The sequence below is a fragment of the Pyxicephalus adspersus genome, chromosome 4, assembly GCF_032062135.1.
Source record: "Pyxicephalus adspersus chromosome 4, UCB_Pads_2.0, whole genome shotgun sequence".
Taxonomy (NCBI): Eukaryota; Metazoa; Chordata; class Amphibia; order Anura; family Pyxicephalidae; genus Pyxicephalus; species Pyxicephalus adspersus.
Window position 1 is genome coordinate 94,273,558 of NC_092861.1, and position 27,574 is coordinate 94,301,131.

The 27,574-nt window shown below is 38.6% G+C and overlaps 2 protein-coding genes across 3 annotated transcripts in view; one reads left to right on the plus strand and one right to left on the minus strand.

Moving 5' to 3' along the window:
• The window catches only part of SLC22A3 (solute carrier family 22 member 3), a 118,272-nt gene extending 113,521 nt beyond the window's left edge, over positions 1–4,751 (plus strand). For both annotated transcript variants that reach the window (XM_072409046.1, XM_072409047.1), the window contains 2 exons: positions 422–521; positions 2,743–4,751. In XM_072409046.1, coding sequence (XP_072265147.1) covers positions 422–521; positions 2,743–2,821 — 179 coding nt within the window. In that variant the 3' untranslated portion in view covers positions 2,822–4,751. The remainder of the gene's footprint in view (positions 1–421; positions 522–2,742) is intronic.
• Positions 4,752–17,359: 12,608 nt separating this feature from the next.
• PLG (plasminogen) overlaps positions 17,360–27,574 on the minus strand; it is a 37,961-nt gene continuing 27,746 nt past the window's right edge. The window contains exons 16-18 of the mRNA XM_072410233.1: positions 20,381–20,487; positions 18,374–18,519; positions 17,360–17,762 (exon numbers count right to left, since the gene is read on the minus strand). Coding sequence (XP_072266334.1) covers positions 17,601–17,762; positions 18,374–18,519; positions 20,381–20,487 — 415 coding nt within the window. The 3' untranslated portion in view covers positions 17,360–17,600. The remainder of the gene's footprint in view (positions 17,763–18,373; positions 18,520–20,380; positions 20,488–27,574) is intronic.

The following is a 27,574-nucleotide window of genomic DNA, read 5'->3' on the forward strand; positions in this document are numbered from 1 at the left end:
TGTGACTTAGTGCTGCAGAGGCCAAAGCATACTCCTCTTCCCTGCTTATGTTGAGTGCAGCTCACTGTACTCTGCATCATAAACATTTTAGGTGATAGCTTGTATCTAGTAGAAATAATAGGTTTTAGGCTGGGTTCAAACTGTTGCACTGTTGTGTCATCAGCCCAGATATTTACATAGAATGCCTTACAAATTAAAACACACCATTAAAGGTGCAAGCACTATTTTTATTATCACAGAACACTACAAGGCATGGTAATGCATTGTTGTGCACTGCAGCGTAAGTCAGCTGATAAGGTAAATTGGGGCACCGTGTCACACCAGCATGCATTACCACAGGTTGTGCACTCCAACAGGGCCTAAGTCAAATTAAATAAACAATACAACAACATTCTTACTTTATGCTTGATTTTTTGTTCAGGAATTCTTGGCCTTATATGCGGTGGTTTAGTTATGTTATTGCCTGAAACAATGGGAATATCCTTACCGGAAACCATTGAAGATGTTGAAAATCTTGCAAGGTAAGTACAGTTAATACCTAGGAGAAAACAAGGAAAAGCAAAAACTATTACAAATTTGAAATGAGTTCATTATTTAATGATTTCATGTATAACAAGCAAAAATATTAGATTTAGAGATTTGTTGATCATCCACTAATCTTGTCTTTGTAAAAGGACCAAAGATCATAGATCCAGGAGTGTAACTATCACCCCAGAAGCCCCTGCAGGAGGGAAGGGCCTTGACGTTTGTTGCCTCATATGAAGTGCTTACTAATGCCTTTGCTTCAGCTGCATCTCCTACCTCTACTGCTTTGATTGCTAGCTTAGGACAGACAAACTTGTACTTGGCTGCATTGCTGGCCAAATTACTTTGATTAGTTGCATCTGTCGAAATAACCTCCACACTCTGGTGCATATAACAGGAAGACAGAGCAGGAAGCTGTAGTGAGTGTTGAAGAAGAGAGGAGCTAGAGTAATGGGATTTGACAGCAACATGTTGCCTGTGGATGAAGGTTCCAGAGAGATCAGAAGGGTTTATATGTTACCGTATTTTTTGCCATATAAGACGCACTTTTTCTTCCCCAAAACCTGGGGGGGAAAAGTTAGTGCGTCCTATACGACAAATGTGTTACAAAAAAAATAATTAAAATATTATACTCGCCCGATCCTGCGTGTGTCTCTGGCTGCAGCGTGTCTCTCTTCTCTCCTCTGCCAGCATCGTGTTTTCTCCTGTCTGTAAAGCAAAGCGAAAGAAGCCGGCACAGCGCCACCTGCTGTTTCCTGTCCTAACTGCCGTACAATAGAAAAAAAGCACAGAGTGATCAGAAGGGGAATTTGAATGAGAGAGTGATCAGAAGGGGAGTTTGAATGACAGAGTGATCAGAAAGGGAATTTGAAAGGTACAGAGTAATCAGAAAGGGAATTTGAATGGCACATGAGTGATCAGAAGGGGAATAATCTTTCAGAATCTTTTTTTCTAGATTTTCCTCCTTTAAATATGGGTGCGTCTTATATTCCGGAGCGTCTTATACGGCGAAAAATACGGTATATGCTGTTATATGTGTGATAGTGTGTGTGTAGGAGCGTGAGTCACACCATTTCTTCCTAATAAGTGACCAGCAGTCACAAAATGTATAAAATGGTCTTAATTATCAATCAAGTTTCAATTCCCATATTGTTTTTTTTAATATCTGTGCCAAAGTCGGGGGTCGTCTTATACGCTGGGTACCGGTACTTACCTGCAGCTTGCTTCCCATCCGGCGTCCCCACGAGTCGCGTCCCCGCGAGTCCTCCTGGCAAGCTGCACAGGAGAACGCGAGCCTGCACAGGAGAACGCGAGCCTGCACAGGAGGAAGTGAGCCTGTATTGTCTCTCCACTAGAACACGCCCATTCATTAAAAGGAACGTGCACAATAGCGAGATCTGACAGGCAGAAGGAACAGTACAATACTGGGCGTATAACACGACCCCCAACTGTTTGGTTAGAATAGGGGGTCGTCTTATATGCCCAGTCGCCTTATACGCCGTAAAATACGATATATATATGTTAGTGTGTGTGTAGCTTTCACTGTGGGGGTAATAGAGGGGAATGGAAATAAGATTACAGGTTGCAGCAGTGCCAGCAGCTGCCCCAGTTTCCACTTTTTTCTCCAAAGGGGGTGGAGGTGGGTGCAGCATCCACATTTTTCTTTGAGGGGCCCATTGATTTATACCTATGCTCTTGGAGGATTCTTTTAGAAGATCAAAGGTAGAACTGGTTAATAAACCTTATGAATCTGCATTTTGTTTCCCAAAAACAAACTAGTGCTAGGACCTTCTGCAGGAAGTGTGTGTCGGGTAGCTTTCTCCATCCCTTTCCATTGGCATTGACTTTATAATTCTTTTTAGGGGGGACATCCAAGGCCACCAAGTGTTAGTCTACTAAATACAGACTTGCACTTTATTATTTGCTATTTTGTCTTTTTCTTTCATAAGCCAAGTCAGATAGGATTAGGAAAATGTTCTTATAGATGAAGATGCCAGTACCTACTACTTGAATGTCTTTCTATATTTTGTGCTAAAGGAGGATGGGGGAGGCAGGGTTTAAATATTGCTGTAAGAGATACAAAGGCAATTAATATTTGACATATTTAATGTGCAGGATATGTTCACTTGTAGATGTTTGGTTTGCGTATTGTTTATTGTTAATCTGATTTTTACTTTCTCTGAATTGCTGTTGATTACATGTTATCTTTTATTTTAGGCCTCTAAAATCTGGAGTAAAAAAGAAAATGGACGATTCTCTTTTCCAAGGTCATAAAAAAAATGATGCAAGATTATGACCATCAGTCTGACAAAACATGCTGTAAAGTTATTCAGGACTTGTCTGCTACCAGTTTTGTACATGTATATATACTGTATATGCTAAACTGTTGCTAAACATGCTTTGTAATACAGCACCAATAGGTGTCAAGAAATGCAATAGGATATTTCAAACAAAAAAGTATACGTAGGTATAAGTTTTATACAAAGTAATATTTTTTACTATTGTTTTATCTAAATAATGAATTGCAATAGAATTACCACATAATTATTCTTAGGTTACATAAAATGCAAGTATATATATGTGTGTATTTATATATATATATATATTATTTTCCTACCTTTGCATGTTATGCATAATGCATAATCTAAAATATTTGCTTTGCAATTTTCATTTCTTCAATTGCATGTACTTACCTTGCTGTCCCATATTACATTTGGCTTTGTTCATATTCCTCAGTTCCTATGTTTACTTCGCTGGTCAGCACACATTTGGAGCTGTTCAAGATATACTAAAATGTGGTGGATAATAGCCAACAGTGATCCAGAACTGACCCCCACGGGGCCCCTTGTTGCTGAGGAGGGTATAGGACCCCTGAACAACCACAAACTTTGCATCTCCCACTGTCTGCCCTTGCCCTAACCCTTAGCATAACTGCCAGTGATCCATAGTGAGGTCAATGCTATCTCAGGAGAGAAGCAGTCCACACAAAGAATATATGTATAGAAGTATACATATGGCACTAGGCCAAATGGGGAACACATCCAGGTTAAACACCACAGCAAAAATATCTGAAACACTGAATTCCTATGAAATCAGTGATGAAGGGATGTAGTAAGTAACTGAAGGATTGCTGAGGCCCATGATAATGAGAAATATTCTAATATAAAAATCTTAGTTGTGAGGGTAGCATGGAAGAGCTAGTGTGTCTAGATTGGGCTTGAGTTGTTACTTCACCAAACATGACCAGCAAGACTCCTCAAATGAGACGCCAACTCAAGCTAGTCATGACCGGATCCCACTTTTTCCTGGGATGCCCCTTTTCCATTTTAAAGTACAAACTTAGGGGACAAATATCTTCCATCCTATGAGACCTTTTGGGTCTATGTGCCTGAGTGGCTAATAATCCTTTTTTGGATGAATGACTGGTTTTCTTTTGCTTCAGCAGCTTCTGTTGAATTACCTATCTCTGATTGTAGGTGCACTTCCAGCTGAGTTTTTTTTGTACAGAGCTCTTTCCTTCATTGGAGCTTGACCTCTTTGTCATTTGGTCTTGTTGGACTCTTAAGGTTACACTCTGGCCAAGACACATTATCTCAATGCACTTTTAGCACTCATGGTACTCTCGGGTCTGGATCTACTAACCTCTAACAGAAGAAGCAAACTTATTGGGCTTTCCTACAAAGCTTTTATTTTCCTTGTCCCCAGTGGATGCTGTTATTGTTACGGGTTCTCTCTGCCTTCTACTGCTTCACTTGTATGAACATTCCACCTTTTTGTTGACGGGTCCATGCTTTTGGCCTGAGGTTCATCTTTATCCACCTTGGACTGGTCTGAGCCTGCTATGGGTTCCCTTGTTTGAGTAGTTGTATTGTGTGTGTGACTTTTGTTTACTATATTGTACATCTCAAAAGGTTTGTCATTTGTTTCCACCTTTTTTTTTTCCTAAAATAAATCAAGAATGTTATAAAAATGTGTAGTGGGCCTCAAACTATAAGCAAGAATCCTGGAAGACACAGTAATGACTATACTATATGAGAAGTTATAATGCAGATTTTAAATTGTATTCTGAACTAAATTAGAATTTTTTGACCTTATTCTCCAAGCTTGATGCAACATCTCAGAACTGCAGCATACATATGGGTAAACAAACGTGTACGTGGTGGTGCTGAAAAGTTCCTGGCTTTGCCCCCTTCCAAATGAAATAGAAAAATGAGTGTGGGACATATGACAGCCTAATATCTTAATATGTAACTTAGTATGCAAATATTAGGTCTTTGTTATTCTTAAAACTATTTTTTTCTTTTAGTGAGAAGCTGTGATGGCAGAGGCACAAGCAGGTTTCACGTTGTTGGAGTTTCGGGCAGTCATGAAGTGTTTTTTTTTTTCTACAGGGAAAGGAAGGACACTTCTCCCCCAGTGTTTGTGACATCTGTGTGAATGTCCTTTGCTGACTTTCCCTGGAGAAACAAAACTTCATGATGGCCCATAACTCTAACGACGTGAAACTTGCTTGGGCCTCTGCCATCACAGCTTCTCACTAAAAGAAAAAACAGTTTTAAGAATCGCAAAGCCCTGATATTTGCACAGTTACATATTAAGATATTAGGCTATGATATGCCCCCACACATTGTTCTATTTCATCTGGAAGGGAGCAAAGCCAGGAACTTCTCAGCACCCCCTCATAAAATTTTGTTAGAAATTCCTTTGATAATTATAAGTTCTATTACCCATGATAGATAAACCCAAATGATAAATGCAACAACAGTAGGAGTCACAAAACACAAAGTATTCATATCAGAAATTCACAAAATTATAAGTGTTACCTTGGATACATTGCCATTGTCAAATTTTGTATATTTCTGTTTTCCTTCCAGCTAAATAACATGCAGTAAAATTATATTTAGTTGTCTGCATACATGGCTTGGCCTAGAGTTTTAAAATGTTTATACACATATCACAGCTAAGTATGGGCCCTTTGTCTGAAAAGACAGGTAACTGACCAGCGAAACTGGTACTGTACTGCTTTGTGTAATATGTTGGTGATTTTTTTAAATAAAAGATAATAAACGTTGTTGGTGCTTTACATAATAGTAAATGTCTACCAAGATAAAGTCAAAGTGCAAATGAGTGCAATTTAAGTCATAAAAAAATACATAAATATGTATTTTTGGATACTGACAGCATACAATGTAGGCACAAAAAAAATTAGGTATAAAGTTTGAATGTTAAATGTAACTTCCTTACTCTAGCCTAAAACAGCATGGAACTGAACTGAAGCCATTAAATCAGCATGACAGCCAGACAACTGGCTAATAGCAGCACCTTTTAATAGCCCACCTCTACAAGTTATTTTTTTTTAATTGGGAAAGGGGGAGATCATTTGTCTAAAGACATAGCACAAAACATTCATTTGTTTATCAGAGATCAGTTTAGGGAGTGTATGGTAACAATGGACCCTCAGGTGACAACCTTTTTTAGGGCTCTTAAGACCTATTTTCTTTAAATCTGTTCATATAAATATGAATCAATACCTATTATGTAGGAAGGAATAAAAGGGTCCAAAGAACTTCCCCTTTTAATCACCCACAGTTTGCATTTGTATTCTGTAAATGGTATCATGATGTACTTTGCAAAACAGGATTTTATTTTTTTGTTCATAAAAATTGCTGATATTTATGTCATGGAATAAATGTTTATATTTTTCTGTTTGTATCTCTTTCCACAATATTCTTTAAAAGTAAATATTTTGACATTACAGTGAATTGTGTCAGTGAATTGTGCATTTATGGTCAACATGAACATTTCTCAAAAGGATTAACCCACTCCTTGGGTGTGTTAAAGCTGTTTATTTAGTGTTATAATTTACTACTGTATGACCATTGTTTAGGGCCATTGACAAAATACAGTCATACAACAGAGACAGAGAGAGAGAGACAGTGTTAAGGCTACTGTCACCAAATAGCAACACAATGAACCATAAATATTTTATATATACTTAAGTATAAACCTGGATATTTTATAACCAGCAAAAGGCATTGGATAAAGAATTTCTGTCTATACTCAGGCCACTCGATTGCGCTGTGTCAATCTACTGGTAGCCAACAATAATGCACAAAATTTCATTCTTATCAAGAGCAAACCATTCTAATCAACTTAAAAGGACAAAATACTTTAACCTTTAAAAAGGAGAGGGGGAGGAAAAACAGAGAATAAGAATGTTTTTACACATTTTTTTTTTTAGTTTTAAAATAACACATCATGAACACATTTACTCACACTGTTTTTTGGCATTTCTGTTGATTATTGTTTTGATTTTATCAATGATAACTTCATTTTGTGCCCTAGGTCTATACTTGAGTCTGTGTAGTTTTCCTGTTTTTTCACATAGGTACCTCAATTTATAGTCAGATTGGTTTAGATTTGGCTACATAAGATAGCTAGGTAAACCCAGAAATGAAGAAACGCAGACTGGCTAGAACAGCAATGTTGCTATCCACCCAAACACAGCCTACAGCAACACTCAGAGGTGCACATCTAGAACACAGGGTCAGTTCTAGCTGGCAGTTACTAAGACTCCTTTGAATTACAGGAAAGCTTGGAGTACTCCATGGCTTTAGTTGAAGCAGATTACCTCTTTACAGCTGAACCTTACTTACAAGCAAAAGTATGGGGGTCTTAGTAGGCAATAATAAACATAGATAAGAGTTTCTGAAGCCACTCTGCAGCTATGTGATAGAATATAAGTGGCTAGAGGCAACTGGTAATTGGGAACAGATATTTGGCTTGTAGTCAGTCTTTAAATCAATGATTCTGGCAGGGAAAAGGGAATAGCCACTTACCAAATGGTTAAACACCGTCTTCACCCTCATGGCAGATCTTTCTGCAGACAGTCTTATGGTCAGCTGTAATGCTATGATCCATACAAACCCAGGAGGACAGTTTCCCCCATACCTTGGCTGCTTTCACTTTCCACACCAATTTCTTCCTCCCAGTCACACCTCAACTCTGTCCCCTCAGTCCAAACAATGTACATTACCTTTGGTTCCATAACCACAACTTCCTATACATAGTGAATTGTAAAGCATGTTACACTAATCTGCATCTTTCAAAGAAATATGGCCTGGTGATCCCTAAACCTTTTATAGGTAATTACACATATTACACTGACATGAAGAACTGTTGTCACAATCAGAATACAAACCTATTCAGACCCTTAAGCTAGAATTGGTACACCAGGTTTTTTGTCAAATCCAATTCCTCTTGAGCAGGGTACAAGACAAGGCTGCCCTCTATCCCACCTTCTATTCAATATAGCCATTGAGCCATTATTCCCTTAAATTAATGACAGTACTCTGCTACATGGTATCGAGTTCCACAATGTGACTCTTAAAGCCGCATTTTGTGCAGATGACATTTTACTATTTACGTCCAACCCAACACAGGATATCCCAGCAACACAAACTGTTTTTACCCAATTTGGGAAAGTGGCTGGTCTCAAAATAAACTTTTCAAAAAGTGAAATTCTCTCTCTAAATAATGTAGGAAATAGGGACTGGTTACGTACCTCTCCTTTTTCTGTTGTCAATGACCATATCACATATTTAGGCATTTTAATAGGGAAATTGCCGTTGTCTTTGTATAGATTAAACTTTTCTCCCATATTTCAAAAGATGCAAACAGAGCTAGATTTGTGGAAAACCTGCCACTCTTACTTATGGGAAGATGCCAATTACTTAAGATGGTGACATTCCCCAATTATACCCTCTCCAGACAGTACCAATGCTTTTGAGACGTGGATATTCAATCTCTATATAAATCTTTCCAAATTTATATGGCAAGGTAAACGAGCTAGAATGTCTACAACAAAATTGTTTTTACCTATAATACATGGAGGAGTTAATTTTCCTAATATCAGACTTTAAAATTTAGCATGTAGTCTCTGCCATGTAATTGATTGGATAAAGGAGACCTCATATTATTCAAATATTACCTTGGGGCAAGCATTGGTATACCCAAGGTGTTTGACAGTTCTCCTACATAGCAGTCCCTCTCAACTACCAGTACATCTGAAACATAATGTGTTGATTCGGGATACATAACCCACCTGGTGGGAGGTTAGATGTAAATTAGGTCTTCCTTCTTCTATATCCCAATACCTACCGATAGCGGGAAATCCACAATTTCCACAAGGAATAGAACACCTAATATACTGCCAATAGGCAGCCAAAGGATTATGTACAGTACATGATTTTTTTAGCGAAAGCATAACAAGACCCGTTATATTACGAACCATAAGATATAAATATAAATTAAATGCGCAGGAAGCGCATCCTTTATACTACCTTCAATTTTTAAATTTTTGTAGATCCCGTATACCTGATCCTGCAATAACAATTGTCAGAGATAGATTCGACAATTTAGTAACAAAGACACCACCTTCTATTGCATCGTTATCCTTGCGACTACAAGCAATTTATCTTAAACCATTGTCGGATTCCAATGTACGTGCCTGGCAAAGAGATTTTAATATATTTGATCTGACGGATAAGATAGTTCAGTAGTACCTTGAGACTCGTAAGGCGACGCCCAACGAAAACTTGAGGGAAACCCAGTTTAGGATTCTGCATAGGGCCCATAAATTGTATAAGCCAAAAGCGACATCATCCCAGGCGAATAGAACATGTATAATGCAAATTGCCAGAAATATGGTGTTATGCCGGTAACACTTAAACATGGTTACTGGGACTGTATTTTGATACAACACTTTTGGAGCAATGTTACCTCATATATACATAGGGTAAAGAAATTGGTAGTCAACCTTGAGCCGTTGGTTTGTCTTTTTGGGTGTTGGGAGGCTTATACTAAGCCGATAAAGAAAGGGCTTCGCCAGTGGATTTTCTTATGTCCCCTGGCAGCAAGACGCGCAATTATGTTACAGTGGGTTCATGCCCAACCTTCTAATTTAGATTTAGTTCTTAACTTCATGAGAACATTGTTTTACAGGGATCTCCTAGAAGCAAATGATTCCGAAGATAACATAGTGACAAAATTCTTTGATACATGGTTCGATTATATGGAATTTACTTTAGACCCTTCAGACTTACATCACATACTACATAAACATCGTTATTCTGCATGGCATAATTTATGCTTCCCGTGACATAAAGTAGTCCCCAAAATAATGGGACGTTTGATTTTTGGAATTCATTGCAGTAGCTATGTTGTTTCACAAATTACTTATATTTTTTCAAGATCATCCCATCCCCCCCTCCCCATCTCTATTTTCTGTAATGATAATATACCAATATTTTCTTGTTTGTTATCGAAGGAATATAAGATAATTAAATAAGAGTGTATAAAAAAATAAAAACAAAGTAAGTAATAACAACTGAAAAATAAATGTAACTGATAGACAGGATACATTGCATATTTATGACTTTGTCTGAAGATTTATAGCTAACAGGACATATTTATTTACTATGCTTATTCTAATATATTTAGTGTAATTCAGGTCTGCTGAATCCAGAAATTACATCAGTTTAATTGAATTGGCTCTAGTTCTCGTGATACAAGAATTGGAATAGACGATTTTACCAACAACAAATGTTAACACAGCATATTATTATCAATCTTTATTTACACCGATGTTTTGCATTTTATATATTAAATGTAGCATAATTTTTATGAAACTTTCATTTGCCTTCTTTTTATTCATACATTTTCTTTTTTTACAGAAATATGAGTCCTTCAAGCAGAAGTTGTTTAAAAACAGAAAAACATTACAGAATTTGTGAAACAAGCATATCTTGCATATTTTGGTATTAAACTGGGGGACCAAGGTGAGTATTGGTCTCCCCATATGGTATGTAAAACTTGTGTAGAGTGTCTACGTCAGTGGAAAAATGGAAAACTGAGAAGTCTGAAATTTGGTGTACCTATGGTTTGGCAAGAGCCCAAAAATCATCATATTGATTGTTATTTTTGTGCTGTGAATGTAAAAGGTTTCAATCGGTACAAGAAAAACAAATGGGAGTACCCTGATTTGGAATCAGCAAGATGACCTGTGCCGCATGGTGCTGATGTTCCCATACCAGTGTTTAGTATACTCCCTGATATTCCTGTATCCTACATGGAGGATTTACAGGGTTTGGAGTGTAATCCAGGAGTTAGCAGTGGAAGTGAATATGAAAGAAGTGTTTCATGAAACCAGCAGTTCTTCCAAGAAGAGCTCAATGATTTATTACGTGACCTAAGTCTGTCAAAACCAGCATCTGAATTTTTAGCATCCAGGCTAAAAGAAAAGAATTGTCTGAAACCGGAAGTTTAAATAACAGTTTACAGGACAAGAGAGGTGACACTCCTACCATATACTCGTATACTGTTGTAACATTCCTGGACTACTAGCCCATATGGAAGTACCAAAATACAGAGCAGAAGACTGGTGGCTTCTCATAGACAGTTCCACTCGAAGTTTGAAATCTGTTTTACTGCACAATGGCAACTGCTATGCATCAATTCCAATCAGTCATTCAACAAAACCTAAAGAAGAATATGAAAACATCAGCATGGTTCTACAAAAGCTTTGCTATCATGAACACCAACGGTCCATATGTGTTGATTCAAAAATGGTGAACTTCCTACTTGGACAGCAAAGTGGATACACAAAGTACCCGTGTTTCATCTGCTTGTGGGATAGTAGAGCAAAGCAGGATCACTGGAAAAAAGTGACTTGGCCTGCAAGGGAAAACATGAAAAAAGGTGCAGCGAACATCATTAACGAGCCAATGGTTGACAAAGAAAAAAATCATTCTCCCTCCACTACATAACAAGTTGAGATTAATGAATGTCATGCACAGAGAGACAGGACCACTAGGGGTGTGACCATGGAGGTGGTGTGAGCCATGAGAAGGGCCAAGGCGCAGAGTCTAAGCAGTAACCAGGTTTTCTCCAGAGCCTATGATGGTGAGGATGTTGCGCCACTGGTTACTGCCACGTTGCGGCCCTTGGGCACACCAAGTTGGTGTACCAAATCACAAAGCAGAAGGTTAGTCAAGGAAAGCCGGGGGCAGGGCAGGAAGCAGGCAAGAGGGGTCAGGTCACACGCCAAGGGTCAATAGCCAGGAATCCAAGAGACAGAAACCAGTGACACAGGGCAACTGTAGGGAACAGGGAACGCAGAAGTCACTGAAAGCAACAGCAGGCAGGGATATCCACAGACAGACAGGAACACTGGAAAAGCACAGGGGAGTTGGCTGGGACCAACAGACTGGACAACGAGGGGTTAACGAAGGAGCTGGACAGAGGAAACACTGAATTAAGCATCAGGTGAACAGGAGCTAGCACACAGAATTAGGGGCTCGGCACTAGTGGGGACACGTTGCACGAACACAAAGTGCAGTCTGTAGGCTAGCTAAATAGCCAGGGCTGATCAAGAGGCTTTTTTCTGATTAGCCAGTGGATTGGACGGAATAAAGTTCAGAAACAGAGGCACGCCCAGCGTCAGAACTGCCCGCATGTGCAAGAGAGATGCCTGCGCTTTAGTGAAGAAGAGATAAGTGTGAAAATGAAGCAATTTGCTAGAGCTCTGAACAAGGATGGTGATTGATTCAAGTACAATCGTAGATTCTTCCCTGGATTGAGTACTAAAATATTAAAAACAGGAATCTTTGATGGACCCCAGATTTGGAAACTGATAAATTATTTAAATTTCACAAGTTACATGACTGATACTGAAGCTTCTGCCTGGCACAGCTATGTCATGTTTGTCAGTAACTTCTTGGGTAACCATAAAGGACAAAATTATAAAGAACTGGTACAAAAAATTGGGTGCTACTATGAGCATAAATGTACACTATCTCCATAGCCATTTGCAAAAAATTCCAGAAAACCTTGGCAATTTCAGTAAGGTACAAGGGGAGAGGTTCCATCAAGATATAAAGGTGATGGAAGAAAGGTCTCAGGGCAGGTGGGATAGACACATGATGGCAGACTACTGCTGCTGCCTTCAACATGATTGCCTTGATCATCAGCATAAAAGGAAATCATACATTTTCCAATGACTTCTTTGTGATTAGATCTGTAAATATACTGAATATAGAATATATTGACATTAAGTATTTAATAAAATAATTTTGTATACGTAGGCTTATCTAGTTTAATTTTGCTTAATTTTCATGTTTCATTAGTTTTCTATGAGGTTATTATTGAGGTGATTATTTCAAAAACTAGAGCCAAGGGGGCGTGTCCGGCTGGCTTTCAGGATTGAAGGAGCTCCGTGACAGACTGGACTAAGGCGACCTTTTTTTTAGCAATCACTGAAGCTCTCCTTACCGTTAGGAACATGACAAAACGCAAGAAGGAGAAAGCAGAGCCTCAAAAGCTCTCCTATTTTTTCCGGCCCCAGCACGCTCGTGCTTCTCAAGATGGTGCTGCAATGCCACTGTCAGCTTCATCATCCGTGCATGAGGCACGAGAATCACCTCCACATCTGAGCCCTGTAAACTCGGAAAGGACACCAAGAAGCTTGGATGATTCCTCACATCACCAGCCTTCTCCCTCAACATCCCCTTCCTCTGCAAAACATGAGGAACGTGAGGCTCCGGATCCCGCAGTAGGCGAGACCAGGGATGCAACACTGCAGATAGGCCCTATAAGGGGGACAGAGTTGGAGCAATATCAAGTAGGGGATTCCACATTATCTACAGTGACTCTGAAAGAGATGTTGCTGTCACTGAGACACTATTCAACAGGATATTAATTCTATGCTGGGCAAGTTTAATAACACGCTCTCTGGATTTGGAAAAGGGATTCACCATATGGAATCTAATATGGGAGAATTTCTCAGGCCCACGATGACTTAGTAGATGCCCAATAAGGCCATACTGATGAGATAACTTGGCACAGATCCAAAGTAGGGGACCTAGAAGACCGATCTAGAAGAAATAAAATCAAAGTAAGGGGAGTCCTGGAAACAGTCGCCCAGGGGGAATTGCTCTCTTGTGTTAAAACCATGTGCCAACACTTCCAGTGTCTTCGGTGGAAGTGGGGATAAAACTTATTCAAGGCTGGAATTTGGGCAATGTGAGTCCTTTGAGGAGATCAGTGCGGTCCCCCATGAAAGTGGTTCATGAGTGGACCTGAAGCTGCTCGGAGTGATTGTAACAGTGGAAGCCTAGTCCAGGTTATGTTATGGCTTTGTTACCCGATCTCAAGAAAATGTTCTACCATTCTCTGGTATTGCCTGATTCACCTGATTCTCAACCAGGGGGACTTTTTTTTTTCCTAAAAATTTTATATTTTAATTTTGTTTTGCCAGTCCTTTTTATTTTTTTTACAACAGTTGTTTCAGCGTATGCTTTTTTCACATCAAAGTGCTTGGATGGACAAATGGTATCCAGTTTTTCCCTGAACCCGTTGGTCCTTGTGTATTTGTTTTTAAAGAATTGCTGACGGGAACTGGACTTTATCACTGCTATTTCCAAATAGGATGACTCATATTGTGTCTTTAAATGTGCGGGAGCGCATAAGAGAGCATAACAAGTTAAGCAAGGAGTGTTAATTATAGGAGGAGACTTTAATATGACCCTATATTATCCAATGGATTCCAATTCAAATGCTAAAAGGAAATCTAGAGATTTGTGCAACCTTCTGACCGAGTTTGAGCTCCACGACGTTTGGAGGTGTCAGCATGGATCTGAGAGGGATTTCTCTTTTTTTTCTCCCACTCATCTATCTCACTCTTGTATTGACATTTTTCTGACGGACTTTTGGTCCCTTACACACATTCAATCATCGGATATTGGAAACATAACCTGGTTGGACAATGCACCGGTGTCTGTGACGTGGGGAGAACAACCCTGGAGACTGGACAGACTGGAGGTTAAATACATACATTATGAATCATCTGAACTACCAAGGGACATTTACGCAAGACTTTGATGTGTAGTTTTCTGTGAATGATACGGTGGATATTGACCCCTTTAGTTTGTGGAATGCCCATAAGGCGTACATGAGGGGATTATTTATTGCAAGTCTTGTGCTTTTGAAGTTTATAGAAGGGCAGGAGGAGATTAATATCAAATCTCCTTCCCCACAGGTTTCAGCGGGATTGGCGAAAGCTAGACTCCAATTTAGCTTCTTGTTGTTGTACAGATATGATTCTTATAATAGGAGATTGAAGGCCACTCAATATTCTCCAAGGAATAAACCAGATGTGCTATTGGCTAGGAAAATAAAAATTTGTAGAACCAAATCTACCGGTAATATTTTTCTTGTAATTGATCCCATCAGTAAGAAAAGTTAATTTAGCCCCCAAGGCATTGCAGAGGCTTTTTGTACCTATTAAAAAAGGATTATTTAACCTATGTGATGATGATAGTACATTTCAACCAAATGATGCCTCTATACCTTTTTTTTTTGAACACTAATTCATTAACGACAGTGAAGAAAGATCAGCTGCAATTTTTATCTCCACCTTTTTCAGTATCTGAAATTGAAACTGTCTTCAAGTCGCTCCCGAATCATAAATCTCCGGGGTGTGATGGATTTCCCAATGAGTATTATCAAAAAATTTAGTTCAAAACTTTCTCCCTATTTGGCTCAGGTATTTAATAAAGCGGCCGAGTTAGGAAGGAAATGCTGCAAGCTGTGATCATCATGTTGCCTAAGGAAGGCAAAGATACTGCTCTTACTAAACAGTACAGACCAATTTTGCTGCTCAATTCAGATATTAAAATTTATGCTAAGGCTTTAGCACTTCTGCTGGCCTTGGTTATTCTGTGTATGGTTGAACCAGATCAGGTAGGCTTTATAAAGGATAGACAGGCCAGGGGTGCCCGCTGTCCCCGATTATTTTCACCTTGTCGGTGGAACCCCTTGTGGAGAGGATACTTCAGACCCTACGGTGCGTGGCCTGTCTATATTAGGGAGGGAACATAAGATCAGTTTATTTGCTGATGACATCATGCTGGTCCTTGCGGATCCTACATCTTCTCTGCAGGCAGTTCTAGATATCCTTATGCAGTACAGCAGAGCATTTTATTACAAATTGAACATGACCAAGTCCAACATATTGCCACTTAATGTTACACATGATGTTTTAGCTAAACTATGCTCTGAATTTCATTTTTTGTGGGAATCTGAATCCATCTCCTTTTTGGGGATAGAATTGACAGCGCACTCTAACAATCTATATGATTAAAATTATAAAAAATAGTGGTCCTTTTTGCCTGTGGAACTAGCTTGTATTAAGAAACAGGAGCTTTCTATGGCAGGTAGAATAGCTGCATTAAAATGTTCTTGTTGCCTAAAGTTTTGTACTTGTTTCGGACAGTAGTTATCCAGTTCCCAATAGATTTTTTGTGGAAGCTCAAAGATATGTCTCTCTATATGTGTGGAATAATAAAAAGCCACAATGTAACCGTTTAATTTTGACTAAGTATAGGATTGACTGGAGTAATGGCACTACAGGAACAGCAAAAGGGAGGAATACTGTCTAGGGGGAATACATTTGGGGGAGTCAGAAATAGAAAAGGATCTGGGGGTTCTGGTAGATCATAGACTTAATAACAGCATACAATGCCAAGCTGCAATATCTAAAGCTAGTAAAGTACTTTATTGTATTAAAAGAGGAATAGACTGCAGAGATGGAGACAATATTCTGCCCCTGTACAAAGCATTGGTCAGACCACATCTGGAATATGCAGTACAGTTTTGGGCACCAGTTCACTAAAAGGACATTGTGGAATTGGAGAGAGTGCAGAGAAGGGCAACTAAATTAATAAAAGAAATGGAGGAGCTCAGCTATGAGGAGAGATTAGCTGAACTGAATCCATTCTCCCTTGACAAGAGATGTTTAAGGGGGGATATGATCACCCTGTAAAAATATATAAACAGTCCATATAGAGAACTCTCTTCTTCATTATTCTTCATTACAAAGAACAAGAGGGCACTCTTTGCGTCTGGGATTCTTCACTGTAAGGTCTGTGAAAATGTGGAATCGGCTCCCTTAGGAAGTAGTTTCAGCAAGTACTATAGATTGCTTTAAGAAAAAGCTGGATGTTTTTCTAGAAAAACAGAATATAACTGGGTATTAAGGCTTTAAAGTAAAAATAACAGTGACTGTTGATCCAGGAAAAATCCGATTGCCTCATGGAATCAGGAAGGAATTTTTTTCCCCTGTTGAAGCAAAATCTACCAGGGTTTTTTTTGCCTTCCTCTGGACCAACTATGTCTTTTAGGGTTTTATATCTGGGATATGTTTATTTCCCTAGTGGTTGAACTTGATGGACTTATGTCTTTTTTCAACCTAACCTACTATATAACTAAGTAACTATGTAATGCTAATTTCTCCAGCTACATATACTTACCTTTGTCTTTGCCCACTCTGTGACAGTCCTGTTTAACCTTTTGATCAGTTTAGCCAGATTTAAGCCTAAAGACTCTCACCACTCATGTGACAGTGCTAGACCAATCACATGTTTCCTCAATACCCAGAAGTAAGGGAGTATCCTATATTTTATATATACACATATATGTGTGTACATTTTGTTTTTAAATACTGTTTGGCATGAGAGATGGGAAGTGGGGGGGGTTTGAAGAAAAACCTGGACAGATCCTTGCACTATAACTACAACAGCACAATACTAAAACACATTCACAAATCAGAATAAAAGATTTGAAATGACGTAACAGCTATGATGTCCACCAGGACATATTACTTACATGGTCTGTTCTTGCAACCACTCCAACCAACAAAACCATCATATACATTATATTTGTAGTACACAATATAGTGATAACACAGAACACAGTATTTAGAATGAACACACATGCGTACTACAAAAAAATTACTTTATTGATGGATAATCTTGACATATTATAGCTGTTTTGAGTAGTTAGTCCTTACTCTTGCCTACACTTTGAAAGTATAATAAAAACAACAGGCATGTAATAAATTGAATTACTATTTAGTTCATTTTAACTGACAAAAAGTACTCATATTTTGTTATAGCAACATACAGAACTCATCTGTCAGTTTTGTTCATTTATAATAAAACATGAGTACTAGTGATACATTAATTTGATTTCATTGTCCGTTCAATCCATGAGATAAACTTAGACACACGCACATATACTCCTGGCTTCATGGGCTGAGCACAGCCAAGACCCCAAGAGGTTACACCTTGTAAAATATACTTTTCCCCATCAAAGCAAGACAATGGACCTCCGCTGTCACCCTGGAAGAAAAGAGAAATAGAGATATTTTTCTATATTTCTACAAAAAGTTGTTAATCCCTGTCTTGCAAAAAATTGTCGTAAAATGCAGAAATCTGTCAACTGGACAAAACCATAAAACACAATGCTTCTGACTGAAAGCTACTTCTAGTTCTAATAACCTCCACCAAGTAGAGGTTCCTGCTGTATGCCAGGGAGCCTTTGAAAATAGGGGTTACTCCAAATCTCTTTTTTGTACATTCCAAATTCCTAACCCTGTGCTGTTACATAAGTTGATTAAAAATACAATTTCTCTTGGATACCTAAAGCCACCTTGGTTAAAAAAAAATTCAACAGTTAGAAACATGAGAACCACTGGTACATCCACTGGTGGTTAGATTGTCAAGTTTGTGTAAATAATACTACAGGCTTCAAATGATGGGCATTGCAGGAATTATACAGCCGGATGTAAGACTGTTTTACAGTTCCATTAAAGGTTTTTACTTTAAATCGGTGACATAAAAAATGGCCATGTGGGACCTTAACGATCTGATCAAATGAAGTAAATATTTTTGAACAATTTTAAAGTTAGCTTTTTGTATATTGTAGTAGTACCTAGGCAAATGTTCCTTACCTGACAGCTGTCAGTTCCACCATGGATGTTGCCAGCACACAGCTCCCGGCTTGACACTTTGTTATTAAGGTATTCTGGGCTGTTACATACTTTATTTTCAATGACAGGGAAACCAGCTTCTTTAAGCACTCCTTCTTTACCGGTGCCTGGAATAAATAAAAATGTTAACTACACAGGAAAACATTCAAGCTGACCTACAGGTGAAGGTAAATACAGGTGAATGCAGCTCTTCATTCAAGAATATATACCCAAATTTATATTTTAAAATGCAGGCAGTGAAAGTTACTGAATTTGATCTGATACAAGCATTTTGTAGTGACTATACAGAAGAGTTCAGACTAAGGGAAGGGACAGCAAGAGGAGCCATTAGTTATTGTGATAATCAGATTGATGTTCCTCCTTTTACAGTTTAGTTACAGGCTGAGGGTGAGAATACCAGAGAAACAGAGGTATCTTGCACAATCCAATAGATCTGTCTGGTAGAGATGCATAGAACACTGGACTGGATTAACAAAAATACCAATCTTTGAGAAGAAAGTATACAGTATGTATTTTATTTGGGTATTTATCTTTTTGAGTGGAGTTTGAAGAACTTTGCAGAACAGCTCCAGTGGGATCCAATACATGCTTTCATAAATTCATTGCAGATTTACAACAATTTAAAAAAACAAAATAACTATTTGAACTGTACAGGTCCAAAGCCTAAAACAGTTTTGACACTTTATATATCCAGATGCTCTCAATAGATAAAATCATTTAAGAGATGTAAAATACAGACACATATGAATACAAAATTATGCTTCCTAATGGTATTGAATTGTACTGATACAAAGAAGACATATTAAATGCTGTGTGATTTTTGGAGTTGGCAGTCAGTCTACACTAATACATGATGCATTCAGTGTGGGCAAACTAAGTGATTATCATTTAGAAAAGGAAATGGGTGTAAGCATAGGAAAGCATGCTGCTGTTGCTACCACTATATATGTGGGTAATGCACAAAGCTATACATGGGGAAGCACAATACCCATGATCATTTGGACTAGATACTGGTGGTTACCATTCGGCAAGGGGAGAATAGCTGCTGTTCAGTGCCTTGTGTGTCCATAGGTGTGTGGGTTTTCATCTTTCCAGAAGTACAGTAGCTGGTATCACTATTGTCCTACACATAACTACACATAGCAGGAAAAATATGCAAGTTCTGTGCATTGTATGATTAAACTCAGGAGGTTATAGCTAGTGTCCACCTTGATGAACATGTGCATAATCTGGAATGTATACACAAACTTATGGTCTGAGTTGCTACAAAATCCAGGACCAATTAGTGAATATGTGGGCAACCTCAACTATACAGTAAAACACAGTATGTTATGGGTAGCATGGCCACAATATTGTGGTGTTCCCTGATGAGCATGTGGGCTGTATAAACTTTTACATGAAAAACAGGATGTTATGGCCTGCAATCACCACTGTCTTGTAACATTTCATGTGCTGCAACTGATGTAATGGGGGTCACAAAATACCCCCCCCCCCCCTTGACTGCAGCTAGCATATTGTCATTTTTATAGAGTGAGCAAAGAAGGCATGCTAATTCCCAGTGACAATGGTTAAATGTTCTGTTGTGCCATTCATACTTTAGTCTACTAGAGTACTCATACTGTGCAGTTAACAATGCTTATTTGGTGACAGGTGTACTAAAAGAAATATAATGTAGAACATGGAGGCTACTGCTGCAGATATCCTTTAGAAAATCTGAGTTGGTTGGCTGTCATAACGACCTTTTTCTATCTGCCCAAAATCCAGCAAACACTTAGTAAAACACAACACAGTCTACACAAACCGCAGTAAAAATGCATTCATAGTGTTATAGAGTGAATTTTGTCTCAAAGAGTTAAGCTCATTCATTTAAAGGTAAAAGAATGTGAACAGTAGTGTTTTATGTATGTAATTGTGGTATATTACAACATATATGTATTATATTAATCTATTTACAGAAATCAATCTCACCTTGTGTCTCACCCCATCCAGTTACATAACACTCAGACTTGTCTGGTACCACATAATTTTCAGGTGGAAGGCAAACAGGGAGAACTTCATCTGTGATCAAAGCTGGGCTATAAAAGAAACATTTCAACTCATTTATATTCAAATGAAAAAAAATGGTATTTAAAAAAAATATTGACACCAGTGGTAATCCTAAGTAGATATATCCAAATCTCATACCAAGTGCTCTAATTTAATCAATAATACAAACTAGTACAATTAGGCAAGGTTGAGACTCACAAACATTTGGTAGTTCTTATAGCTTTTTCTGTCAGATATTCCAACCATATCCCACAGCCAGTTGGAGAGGGTTGGGTCTTCAATGTGATCCAGAATATGACAATCAGTAGCTACCTGCACTTTCAAGGGAGAGTTTTAGGAGATATGTGGTGTTTTGGGCAACAAAGGTGCTGGGACACATTTTGACCACTTAACACAATACATGCCAAGTGCTTCTTCGATAACTGATGTCATAGTCAAGGGACTGACTGGAGTGTAGACATGTTTTTGAGGTGTTGTAGTAAGTTGAGTTCAGAGACAGAGACCTGTCTGTTAGGAAAAGTGCAGACGAAGAACCGGAGAAGAGGCAGGACTAGGTGTGACCAGCTTCTAAATGACAAGCTTCAGGTTTATAAGAAACCAAGGCCAGATTTTTACTTTTTTCTCCCCTAGGTCATCTAACTTGTGGTGATCCTCCACCCCTTATAAAAGCTTTTGATACTGACACACACGTAAATCATGGAAACTGTTGAACATAAGGAAAATATTAGCAAGCACTGTGGGTTAAACACAGTTGAATCTATGATGAAAATAAATTAAATACAATCATACACTCATTCCCAATAACCAGTCTCAACCAACAGAAGGCAGTAGTCAGCCATCAGGGCTCAGAGGAGAAACATTATGGTAAGGAGAGTTGTATTTACAGTTAAAGTTTACAAGAAAATTGTCTTTGTCCTTTTTCAGTTTCCTGTATATTCCCCTTTTATGCTGATAGACTGCCAGTCCCCTGGAGAAATTCATTTTTTCTTTTTTAGAGTGAATCATCTGATATCTTATCCAAAGCTTCAATGATGTCTCTCAAAGATTTTCAAAGGCTGGGGTAGGCATCACACCTTTTGACCATTTTGTAGTGGATGAACTGTCACTTCAGACTTAAAGTAGGAAAAAAAAGTCTCCCACATTGTTGGTTTTCCAAGGACTGCATCTCTACAGCTGTCTATCACATGTTCAACAAAATTAAGTGAATGAGCAGCAAAAGGTATAAATATGGTAATAGGGTTGACCTGTTCAGTCAAAGTTTGAAGGCCAGAATAATGTCCAGACATGTTGTTTAAGTTACTGTAATATAATTGCAATCCAAGATACCAATTTGTTATTATTTTAGAGTCTAATCTCGCAATATTTATGTTTTCTGATTGGTTACCTAAATTTGGAGTTCATTCCAGTAATCTGGAAGCACTATCTTTGTTCACATGTGGAATAATGAATGACAGCTGGTCTATATAAACTATATCGGGTGTGAAGTCAATGCTGATCGAGTAATACTTGGCTCCTTTGATTTCTGTTATTATTCCATCTAACCCTTTGGATGATGGGACATCTATGAACTCATAACACACTGTTTTAATAAATTTCTTGATCCATGTCTATATTTCTTTATGTGCTCTAAACTGCAATTTGCTTCCAGCATTATAAGATAATTGCCATTAGTCAGTAGGGCACATTTCTTATTGGATTCTCTAAATGGCAATTCTTGAGTAAAAAGTGTTTAAAATGTCTGGCCAATACTTTATTTTTTTCTCTCCTAAAATAATTAATTGTCAATTCTTTAATGTATTTTTGCCCTACTTTGCATTCTTAGGCCTCTATTTATAAAACAGGGAATCAGACATTCCTTCAAACATTCCCTGGTGGGAATCAATTACTGCCATTTAAACACAAAGACCAGGGCGATTCCCATGAGGGAATGTCTGATTCCCTGTTTTATAGGTAGAACCCTTAGTGTTTCCTAACGTCTTAGTGAAATCCTAACGTTCCATCCCTCTGGTGGAAGCATTTTTCCAGTCATTAAACCTTCTTTTGACAACATTCCAATACCATCATATACAAAGAAACAGCATCCTCTTTAACTTAACAATATAAAAACTCCATGGTTGTGGTAATATTTATCCATTTTGATGTAGATCTGCAAAAAGTTTATCAGACATGCACCTGGTTCTGTCCGCATAGCATTATATTTTTGTTTGATACTAATATATTACAACATTGGATACTAGTACATATACAAATATAGTCCTGATTTATACAATTTCTATAAAATTTAAAAAAGGCTGGAGAGAATACATTTTTATCAGTGAAGCTGGGTGATCCAGCAAACCTGGAATGGATCTAGTCCAGGATTTAAACCATATGCTAGCAAATAACAAATGATTTTAAGAAATTCATTCCAGGTTTTCTAGATCACCCAGCTTCACTGAAGAAATTGTATTCTCTCCAGCCTTGGAGAGCTTTAGTAAATCAGGGCCATAATGTCAACCTTTAACTTCTCACAATGGGCCTGATTTATTTAAAGCTCTTCAAGACTGGAAAAGATAGACTAACAAGGGTGATCCAGCAAACCTGGAATGGATCTGGTCCAGGGTTAAAAACATTTGCTAATCAATTCATTGTATGGGGAAACTTGTTTTTTTTCCAAATGTTTAGCTATTATTTGCTTTGCTGCCAAAAGTATTTTGTAACATAACTTGGATTCCTGTTAAAATGGCGGGTTTAAAGTAAAATAGGGCTACTCAGGGATTTCTAGAAATAAGCTTGTTAAATAAGGTTCCCAAGAGTCTAAAAACCCAACCCCAAAATCTGATCACCAATGGGCAGGACCACAAAATATGCAGGTCCGTGCCCATCTCCTGGCATCCCCTGTAGCACAGTCCAGTATCTGCCTGGGATATGTGTTTCATACGCACTGGAACCATGTACCATCTCATCATGACTTTAAAAGCAGGTTCCATAACGAGAACACTAGTTGAGCACTTAGAAATTCATCTCCAATTTTCATACCACTCTGTGTCAGATTTTGTGCTTCCTAAATCCAGTTCCCATTAAATCGTATATAAATGTTGTGAAGCCCTAGAAACCTGTTTGAGTTTTGAATAAAGAATAGAGATTTGCTGAGGACACACCGGCTGTCTAGGACACATATGCTCAAACACTGTCAGTTTGGGCGTACTAATGGAACCCTGAATCAGAGAGTTTATCCAGTGCCGGAGTTGCATATATCTGAAGAATTCCCTCCCTGGTACCTCGTGAAAAGAGCGTATTTCTTCCCAGCTTACCATACCCGATCTGCTCAATAATGAATAAACATTATCATATTTATGTTTCAGCTACCTGTAAACAGCTTTGGGAGATTCCAATCCTGGGCGAAATAGTGGATTATGTTGAATGGGCAGGAGGGGAAGATAAGGAGACAATAAATCGGCTGAATATCTTATTCCATCCCACACCCTCAATACCTGTTGTAAATTTACACTGAGGGACTGAGGAAGGAGCTTGTGAGGGAGCCATGGGAAAGAGGCTATGGCCACCGGATAACTTAGCTCCGAATCCAGCTGGACCCACCTTGGAGCTGCAGTGCCTGCAAATAAAGAGAAAATAGGAACTACAGTGGTACCTTAGTATAAGTCCCTAATCCGTTCCAGATCCTTGGACTTATATCCTTGGACCGTTCCAGATACCAAACAGGACTTACACCAAACAAATTTTCCCATAAGAAATAAAAGGAAAATGATTAATCCATTCCCATGAAAAAAATCCTATTGTTATTGGCAGATTATACATTGATGGGGTTGTATAGAATAACTTAAACACTGCTTAATACTAAAGTTCATAAATACAAAAGCAGTCAGATGAAATAAATGAAATTTTAACCTCACTTTACCTTACTGAGAAGAGTTGCGCGCCTACTAGGATGGTGCTGAGAAGGGAGGAGAAGGAGGAGATGTTATGTAATTCACAGAGAGTTATAGCGCGGGTTGTTCACTGAATGCTAGCAACTGGCGTACTGACACTTGTGGGCAGTCGTGGCTTTGTCTCGGGAGAGGTAAATAAGGGTAGCGTGCGGTGTTGTGACTCATTTTGACCCATACAAGTTCTAGCACAAAGGTTCTATACCAAGCAAGATTTTTCTTGTCCAAACAGGACTTATACCAAAGCGGACTTATACCGAGGTACCACTGTATTTGGGCCGCTTGGTAGTATTTTAGCAGATTTGGGACACCTAAACCTCCTTGATTCTTATGGGCATACATTGTTTTCTGGGACACTCTCGATTTTTTTCCATTCCAAACAAAAGAAAAAATCAATCTTTGAAAAGCCTTCAGCATTTGATTTGGTACCTGGACTGGTAAGATCCTAAAGTAATATAAAATCTTCGTCAGCACGGTCATTTTGACCAAATTTTATTCTTCCCAACCTGGAAATGGGATGGGAACCCATCTATTCAATAATTGTTTCACTTGTAGAAGCAGCGGAGAATAATTACGGTCAAGTAATCAAGTAAACAAATAATTGTAGGATCTTCAGTACATTGGGATGTCATCTGCAAACAGACTCAACTTGTGTGTGTGCCTACCAATCTCTATACCATGTACTGAGGAGTTATCTTGAATTAAATGTGCCAGAGGCTCTATAGCCAAGATAAATAGTAAGGGAGACAGGGGACATCCCTGTCTCATCCCACGACAAATAGGAAATTCTGAGGAATAAAATGAAGAGTACATGGCCCTAGCCCGAGGTTTGGAATAGAGAGCCTGTACCCATGCCATAAACTTTGATTGGAATCCCCACTTGGCCAAAATATGGAGCATGTAATACAGAGTCAAAGGCCTTATGTATGTCTAAAGCGAAAAGTATACCCGGAATTTGTCTCTGTTGCGTGATATGAAATAAACTGACTACTTTTCTCATGCTATCCAGCATTGTGGAACAAATCCCACTTAAACCTTTTGGATCAGATATTCAAAAAATGTATTCATTCTATTAGCCAAAATCTTGGTGAGCAGCCTAATATTAACATTTAGCAGGGATATTAGTCTAAAATTATTCGGATCCAAAAAGTCTTTGTTAGGTTTGGGTAACATTACTATATGGGCCAATAGAGATGACACAGGATGTTGGGGGTGAGCCTTTAGATAGTTAAACATATCCACAAGCCTAGGGGCCAACAATGTTGAGTATTTCCTATAATACTGGGCGGAAAAGCCATTAGGACCTGGCCATTTATTGCTTTTATTGCTTTGCTCCTTCATTAAATCTTTCATTTGTGGCGTTAGAGTATGTAAAGTCAGGTTAGAGAAAAGATTACCATCAGCTTCCTGATTAAATACCTTATTAAACTATATAGGCTGGAGATAATTTTCTTGAATCTGTCACAAATAGTTATGGGATTAGCTGTTACAGTCCCATTAGGGGGTTTGAGTTTTATTGGAACCTTAAGGAGATTTTGGGAATTGAGAACTTTAGCCAACATCGGTCCCGGTTTATTAGCCCTAACAAAAAAATTCCTCTGGGACCATCTAATTTGTTTTTCCACTTGATGATCCAGAAGAGAAATGAGTTCCACCCTTGTCTGATGTATTCCCTTAAATAAAATCTTGGATGGACACCTCTTCAAATTAGCTTTCAAATTTGTTAATTGCTGTCTGAGATCCGCAATTTTCTGTACCCTAGCCTTCTTGAGGCGGGAATCAAGTCGAATCAATTTGCCATGACTTGGCCTTATGGGCATGCCACGGTGTGATGGGAGAGTCCACAGACCCGCTATTTATTTCAAAATATTGCAATAGCGCTTGCTCCACCTCTAAGTGGACCGCAGGAGATGATAGCAAAGCATTATTGAGACGCCAATGATATTCCGTGTTTCTAGGAACATGCATAGGATCATCAGAGGGGAATGGTCAGGCCAGGGGGTAGATAAAATTTTAGATTCGGTTATTAATGTGAGAATTTGTTGAGTCACGAAAACGTGATCAATACGTGTGAAACTTCCATGGGAAGAAGATTACACTTTAGATCTTAGATGTAATCTTCCCACGATAAGAGATAACAACTTAGATCTTAGGTGTAATCTCTTACCGTGGGATTCAACTCTCTCCAAACATCATGGAAATGGCGTTAGGATAGGATTTCCGAGAACGCTGAAATCTGGGTGTAATTTAAAGTGACCGGCCCAACGCCCGGAGACATGGAATGGTCTAAATTTGGATCAGTTATCATATTGGAAACACCCATAATCAGCAAGGTACCCCTGGCATACTTCTCTATCAAAGGGAAAGGATGCCTAAAAAAATTTTACCTGGTGAGTGTTTGGTGCAAAAAAATGTACCAATGTAACTTCAGCATGAAATATTTTGCCTTGAAGAATCAAATAGCGACCAGTGGGGTCGGCTAATTCTACCTCGCAACAGAAAGGGGTCAACCTATGAAAAGCCAAGAACACTCCTCTCTTCTTTTCTTGAAAATTAGCCTGGAAAACTTGCGGATATTGTCTATGGAAATGTTTTGGGAACAATGAAGTGGAAAACCTTGTCTCCTGCAGACCTAGTATATGCATAGATAGCGCAGTAATGATTGAATACTTTCCTTCTCTTACTTGGCGAGTTTAAACCTTGTATATTCTGAGATACAATTTTTATATTATTGTTAGCCATAACGGAAACTGAACCAGATGTGCCCAGACTGAACAATGATACTTACCCGAACCATGCCCACCAAGACATAATACATATACTTAGCAGAGAGCGGACAGGGAATAAGAAAAAAAGAAAAACAAAACCCCAACCAATTTAGGGAGATATTTCCCAATAAACAAACATCTGCCGGAGCAGAAAGTGGACTTGCACAAGTGCAAAACCAGGGTATGTGGGGCACCTTACCCCCCCCCCCCCATCTCGAGTGTGAGTGGCCCCATTATCCCAGGTCCAGTTTTAATATAAAGCGCTTAGATGCCCTTTTACAATACCGAACTGGGACCCAAACTGTTAGTATCTTACCAAATTGCGGACTGAAGGGCATGAGGAGAAGAGCTTGTGCCACCACGCATTTATAGGAAATAACTCTGATCTGGTATGAAACTGTAGTATATATCTAATACAAGAA